Source organism: Ipomoea nil, unplaced genomic scaffold (assembly GCF_001879475.1).
Source record: "Ipomoea nil cultivar Tokyo-kokei standard unplaced genomic scaffold, Asagao_1.1 scaffold0761, whole genome shotgun sequence".
Taxonomy (NCBI): Eukaryota; Viridiplantae; Streptophyta; class Magnoliopsida; order Solanales; family Convolvulaceae; genus Ipomoea; species Ipomoea nil.
Window position 1 is genome coordinate 490,912 of NW_017617189.1, and position 7,535 is coordinate 498,446.

At 33.9% G+C, this 7,535-nt stretch overlaps 1 protein-coding gene across 1 annotated transcript; it reads right to left on the bottom strand.

Moving 5' to 3' along the window:
- Positions 1-3,638: 3,638 nt before the first annotated feature.
- On the bottom strand, positions 3,639-7,535 carry LOC109176917 (vesicle-associated membrane protein 727). The gene is made up of 6 exons (XM_019326326.1): positions 7,422-7,535; positions 6,386-6,629; positions 6,089-6,290; positions 5,865-5,985; positions 4,268-4,330; positions 3,639-4,184 (listed from the first exon to the last, which is right to left on the bottom strand). Exons 2-6 carry the CDS (start codon positions 6,573-6,575, stop codon positions 4,041-4,043), a joined length of 720 nt encoding a protein of 239 aa, XP_019181871.1. The 5' UTR covers positions 6,576-6,629; positions 7,422-7,535; the 3' UTR covers positions 3,639-4,040.

Genomic DNA, 7,535 nt, shown 5'->3' on the forward strand with positions numbered 1-7,535 from the left:
AGCTTCGTGCTAACGGGTTTGTTTTCTACTTGTTGTTTGTTAAACCCTTTCAGGTGGACCCAGTTCATGAGGAAAGTACGAGTTAGACTAGACTAGCATTAGTTAGTTTTGTAGTCTAAACTCTTGATGTTATTACTTTTTGAGATTTGTAATTGACTACCTATATTTTTTTATGGTGCTGAACACCAGGGTTTATCCCCTAGCTTGTTTGATATTTAGTAAGACTTTTTATGATTTAGATGGTATCCTCAGCCTGTGCAATCACCGTGAAGGGTGATTGTGGCGGTGACACCTCTACTAAGTTGTTTAGTAAGTTTATTACGCTGTTTTAGTTGATTTTTAAAGGTTTAGTCTGTTAATTAAGTTTAAGAAAAGTGGGGTGTTATATAATTAGTCCGACTATATACATAACATTCAAAGTTAAGCATCAAAGATTATAAATCAATAACTTTAAAAATCATTTGATTTTTATGCATTTAAAAAAAAAAACAAATTTAAGTTAAGTTTTTTTTTCGTTTAATTAATCTTCTTTTGATTATTTAGATCAGAACAAAACTTAATATTTCAATTATACTTTTGCATTATCGGTATGATTTAGGTCATTATGGTATTAATATTTTTTGTATGTATTTTTATAATGGTGCAATTGTACATTACTTTACAAATATTATACTATTATTTTTTTATCGGAGAAAATTGTTCTTACATCATTGTCAGACCAGCGCGACCTAACTACAAAGTTATTGATCATAAATACAATTACACATGGACTCTAAAACAGTAGGACCATTTTCCAAAGAATTTGACAATGTTGACATCCCACTGGCTCCAATTGAACAAGTTTACACATCAGAATTTTATCAATGCTTGAAAACTTCTAAAGAAATTTGTAAATTAATTTTTACTATATCATTATAACAATATATATTTTAATATTTTAACTATGTATTTTGAATTAGTTATTATCATTCTCTATTGACAAGAATTATAACAATTGTCATTGACAAGCTCTCAAAACAATTTGTCTCAACAACGAATGTAAATTCAAAAAAAAATCAATGATTTCATTATTGTTGATGAAAAGTATGTAAGCCACTTTATTACTCTTATTAAATTAAATTAAATTAAATTAATTAATAACTACAAAAGATAATACATATGCATTTAATTTAAAAAAAATATTCATTATAAAAAATTTAAAAGAAAAAATATAATTTCATTAGTTATATTATCTTTATTTTCTACAATTCAAAGATTCATTATCTTCAAAATTTATTAATTTATTATATTCACTACATTGTCAATTGTCTTCTTTTTACATTATCTTGTAATTAAATATCAAAATTATAATACAAAATATGTTATATATATTTATGAGTTAATACCAGTCAAGGTCCCTCAAGTATAATGGTTCCGCCGCCTATGGTTCTAAATTTCAAATCAATCCTATGTGATCCTCCAAGTTTAAAAAATGAACATCCATAGTCCTGCCGTTAGTGTTTTCCGTTACAGCCGTTAAATGCAAGGGCTTTCACATTTTTCTCACCCAAATTAAATCAGTGTGCTCAAAATAGAATTTGTTGTTCCTTGTATGTCTTGCCCCGAACTTCTCCTCGATGTTGTCTTGATCTTCTCCCCGAACTCCATTCTTTTCCCTTTCTCTTTCCTAGCAGTACAGTCGTCTCCATTGGTGCCATTGTGACCACCGTCAACCCGCTGTACACCATCTCTGAGCTCACCAACCAAGTCAAAGATTCGAACCTGAAATTAATCTCAACCACAAAGTCAAGAATTTTAATCTCCCCTGCATTTTTACGAGTTCCAAGACTTCATCTCATTATAGATTACCTTCAAAAAGTTTAATTTTTTACTATACAGATCTAGTCTCATCACCCTGTGTTATTGTTCCAATGCTAGAAACAAGTCTTATTATATTCATCTGGGACAACTGGAAAAAGCAAAGGGGTGGTTCTAACACATAAAAACTTCACTGCCACTGCCTTAATGGTTACCTCGGACCAAGATTTCTATGGAGCATACACCAATGTGTACATGTGCTTTCTTCCTCTCTTTCACATATATGGCCTTGCGTCAATAATGTATGCACAGCTGCAAAGAGGGGATACGGTGGTGGTGATGGCAAATTACTCACTGGAAAAGGTTCTGCAGGATGGGTACACATTGGGGATCTTGGTTATTTTGTTGATGAGGGGCAATTAGTCAATTACACGTTGTTGACTACCACGCCCATCATCGCCACTGCCAACCGCACTTCCTCCGTCATTGCCACCCCCATCGCCACCACCTCCATCCTTTCCACCTCTCTCTCTTACCCTACCATACGACTCCCTCACCCTGAAATATCAAATGTTGCTCTAATTCCATATGTGATAAAAAAAATTCTCAACTAAAACTAAGAAACTGCGATCTAGACAGAGTCAGCTAAACATACATACGAAGAAGAAGAAGAGGAAGAAATGGATTAGGACAAGACATACAACGAACGAAGAACAAATTCTATTCTGAGCACATTGATTTAATTTGGGCGAGAAAAATGTAAAAGGTTGATTATGCCCTCACATTTGACAACTGAAACAGAAAATACTAACAGCAGGACTGTGGCCAGTCATTTTTGAAACTTGATTTGAAAGTTTAGGACTATAGGTGACGGAACCACTATACTCGAACGACCTTGACTGGTATTAACTCTATATTTATTTACCAAGTATTTTATACAAATATAATAAATATTAATATTTTATTCAATACTTTCACATGATAACCTACCCACACATCTCACAACACATAAAATATGTAGGGAAAAACTAGTTAACTACAACTTCCAAATATCAATAAATGCTTGTAAGATAAAGAGTTAATAGTACAACTAAGATCTAATCATATACACAACAAGCCAAATTTAAAGCTTCCTACACCATAATCTCATTGCACAACGAATACATCTATTCTACTACCAGAAACACAATTGCACATGACACTACAAAAAAACAAATTTAAAAAAAAAAAAAGAAAAAAAAAAAAGACATGTACTGAAGATAAAAACAATGACAATGCTACCCAAAAAAGAATTAAAAAGAATTAAATAAATTTAAACCAAAAGTAGTATTTATTTATACTATTGTTTTTAGACTAAGTATTTAGACTAGTGTTATTACAAAGTTGCAAACATTATAACCTAAAATATAATTCTTAACCATATAAATTGATCCATATAACCTAAAATATAACTCTTAACCAAACAAAATAATATTATATTCTACAATCCAAACCAAACACATAAGATAATCATACATTTCCAAAATCTCACATTATGTTCCTATTACGCCCTCTAATTAGTTACAACCAACGCCACCGGTGGGCAGTGGCCCACTTGTAATGGCACCCCCAAGCCATGGAAAGGGCAATAAGTATAAATACTACCTTCTCGATGGTAAAGAGGGAAAGAGATATAAATTCAAAAAGCTAGTGGTTACATGTTGGGATCGCTAGTGCTAGTGTAATTTGCGCGACTCGAAATATCAAAACATTATTATTTATTAATAATAAATTTATTTAATCCTAATAAATTAATTATAAATGTATCCAAGTATCATTCAGAAATTGCACTAATTGTAATCTATGTAAAGCCTTGTAATGATCTCAGTATAACAAATATATAACCATCAATTACAATCCAACAAGTAGGGATCGGATAAAAACTACTTCTAAACATAATCAACCGTACACGAAGTCACGATGCCAATTAGAAACCACTGCCATTTCAGTCTAACTTACTGGTTGAAGTAATATCCAATAGCTATCAGGGTTTTCATGCCCCATAAAAGATAAAGAACGCGAGCAGAGAATACTACAAGGTGAAATAACAGGGTTTGCAAGAAGTTGGGCGCAAGGTTCCAGTTAAAGTATAGAGCATATACAAGAATGTGCTAATGGTTTTTGTACATCAAAAGAAATAAAGGCCAAAAAAGGACCAGCAAATTCGTAGAATACTAAATACCAGACCGCACCGTTTAAAACCCTCAACATTTGAAACCTCCACAAGCAATGAGCCAGATGATCATAATTACAGCAATGACACCTCCTCCAACCATCAACTTCATCTGAAGGTTCTGCAGCCACATCTTCCGGCGTAGTTGCCTCCCCTGCCTCTGAAAGCTGTCAGCCTGTGCAGATATGCATTTATCGGTTGACTTAAAGTCCCAAGCTTGATTGACAACATAATGCTATACATATAAAGATTGATTACCTGAAACTGAAGGTTTTCTGTTTTATCAACTAGCAATTCAATCCTCTCGCCCCTATCCAAAACCTGATGCAGAAGTCTATCCATTTAGAGGCAGTTTTATCAAGATTAAAAAAGCGCTTGATAGCCTGATTAAAGAGACAACAAAGAAGGGGAGAACTTGTAGTTCTTAGTAAAACAATCTATCACTCTTCTGTCTTAAGAGGAAGGAATTTCCACAAATTGTAGTGCATAAACATGAATGAAGCAAATGAAACATCTCCTTTACTTTTATTAATGAAGCCCTCATCTCTAGGGTGGATGCTATTATCGGGGATGGTAAATTATCACCATAGCCTTGGGTACTGTAATGCTCAACTCAACTAAGTCTTAACCCCCAATATAAGAGGAACCCACATAATCTTGGATAATATAATAATCCTTCTAATCTAAGCTTCAAAACCTCTTGGAGTAGTTGTAGAGAATCAGAGGGGAGAATATTCAACTTTTAGGAAACTCTACTAGTGTATCCATCTTACTTTTCGTGAAAGCTAGGAAAATATTCAACACACTCCCAGGCCTTAACTAAAAGTGAGTAAAACTGGAAAACATAAACATGCAACTCCACTATGAACTGACAAGTGAAGATGCACTACTATGGGCTAACTTCGTGGTATTGCCATCAATCTTTTGCCTTCTCCTAATGAGCATGTCCACATCACCAAAAATGCATGACAAATTGATGACAAATTAGTATATGCAGTAAAAATGGAAGGGTGAAATCTGATGTACCAGTTGTTTACAGCGATAAGGGATATTAAAACAATAGAAAAATGGGATGCATAAGGATGAATTAATAGTAGCACATATTAATATCATCAAATTGAATAATATCATTCAGTGCGGCTCAGTTGCATACGGTTTCCTGAACAAAAGCTAATCAATTTCTGTCCATGCCCAAATACAAGTTGACCTCATCCCTACCACATCCCCTTTCCATTAATATATGCATTTGCTTGTAGAAAAGGTTAGTGCAATCTTTATCATAAGTCCGGTGCATAAAAATTGCAAGAAATCATGCAATACCTAGATTATTCTAAATCTAAAAAACCTTTTAGAACCAAACAAATTGTCTTTGACAACAAGCCATGGCAGACAGTATAGTCCACACTCTTCCACATCCCCAAATCAGAAAAGGGAGACAAAAGGCCAATTAAAAATAGCCTAGTCTAAGGCAAGTGTTGAAATATGCTGCAATGTCACTAGAAAGATGCTTGACAAAAGGATCTATAGTGACAATAGTCTATGGACATTGAAAATGCCCTTGAAGAGTTGAAGCCAGTTGATCTTCATCCACTTAATCCCAAAATCTAATAAAAGGACCATATTTGATACTACTACAAAAGTTGAAGGATGAAATCATGCAATTTTAAAGTTACGGGCTAATTTTGCAAATGTCAATATATATAGTTTAGAGACTAAAAGTAAACTTTTCTCTTCTATAGTGAAGTGACCACAATTTGACATTTAAGATATATTTAATCATTTCCTTTTCAAAAAAAAAAAAAAAGATATATTTAATCATTTACCCCGTCTAATATCTAGGGAGAGAAGGAAATACCTTCTCAATGTTGTCCATCATTATTCCTTTAACCTCTGTTATTTGAGCCTTCAATTTAGACAGCTTGCTGATTTCATCTGGATGGTTCATGCAATACTGCATGTGCTCTTTGAGCCTTGGCCTACAGAGAAGAGCACAAAATTAAAATTCTAGACTTATCATAAAGGAGATACTAAGCTTTAATTTCCTATGACCATGTTTCATGAAATGGATACTGAACATACCCAAATTCTCGGTCAAGATTGTATGCAATGCTAAACCGGTCCTCAAATAGATCATCATCTTCATCATCATCATCAGCAAGAGGGTGTGGACCATCACTTTTTATACTAGCACCATAACGCTGTTTGAAGTCATCCTTCACTTTCTCAAGGAAAACAAAAGGTACATTTCTTCCCGTTGATTCATCAGCAACAACAAGAAAGACTACATAGCCATAAAGAAAAGAAATGCTTTTCTAGTAAACCATTTGATGTTAATTGGGTAACACTTAAACATAAGTGAATCAAGAAGAAAAGTACCAAAACCACTGTCAAGGAGGAAGTTGAAAGTATGCCCATCACATGAGTAGGTATACTTGCTGCTACTAGAAGGCAGCTTCTGCAAACACTGAACAGCAATGGTGCTGAAGTTCCCAGAATAAGGCGTGTACTCCGCTAGAACAACAGTGCCTTTTGCAACAAAGCTATAAATCAAGCCTTTTGGGTTCATCTCTCTATAATAAATCCAATGTCAAATCCAAGACAAGAATCAATTAAGCACCCCCTGTCATAACAATCATACAACGATTCAGTAAAATAATAAACTCTCAACCACTAAAGAGAAAATGTAGAAGATATTGGCTTTGGTGCTTGTTTGGCTCAAGCATATTTTGAAGTTTAACTACCTCAGAAAATAGAAACTAGGACAAAAACAAACTATGAGAAGGCTGTTGAGGATAGATAGAGGAAATAACTCATTTTTCAAGAAGTTCCACAACAAAGATTTTTATTTTTATTTTAAAAGAAAAAAAGAAAAAAAATTCACCTAGACCAAAAGAAGCACTTAGTAATCAGCACAAAAAGCTCCCAAATTAATATTATCAGATTAAAAACTGGCTAAATACGCATCAATTCTAGTAATCAATGCAGAAAACCTAAATTGCATAGTCCAAGCAAGGAGAAGAGTTGTTCAGTCCAAAATACGAAGTTTAACTCATTACTGGAGTGAAAAATACGGTAAGTTTGAACGAATTCATGGAAGAAGTGAATTCACACACTCGATCGGAAAAGCTAGGTAATTAAAATCAGAAAAAACAGTAAGAGAAACAAATTATCACCTAGAATTATCACAAATTTGCAGAACCGTTGAAATACTAAGCTAAATTCGTAGAACTTAATCACTAAATCGATCAGAAACTCCACGAACACAAAAATACACAAATCGCTACTAAGATCAGTCCAAATTAGAGAATAAGCTGAACTCCGCCAAAGCGCAATATTTTGTGCGAGATCAACTAATAACTGGTATACATAAACAGTATATTACTATAGAGAGATTAAGAGATAGAGAAAGAACCTGAGATTTGCAGAAACGGCGATTGGTTCGTGGTGAAGTGGAAGATGCGTGCGAGACTTGCGAATTTGCTCCGGATGGTGCAGAGAAGAAGTCACCGGGGACGAATATTGGGTA

Excerpts from the sequence above, each read along its gene's own strand:
- LOC109176917 (XM_019326326.1), bottom strand. The coding sequence starts at position 6,575 with ATGAACCCAAAAGGCTTGATTTATAGCTTTGTTGCAAAAGGCACTGTT. Across the intron at positions 5,986-6,088 it reads AATCTTGACCGAGAATTTGG|GCCAAGGCTCAAAGAGCACA; the intron begins GTATGTTCAGTA and ends TCTTCTCTGTAG. Across the intron at positions 4,185-4,267 it reads CAGAAAACCTTCAGTTTCAG|GCTGACAGCTTTCAGAGGCA; the intron begins GTAATCAATCTT and ends ATATCTGCACAG.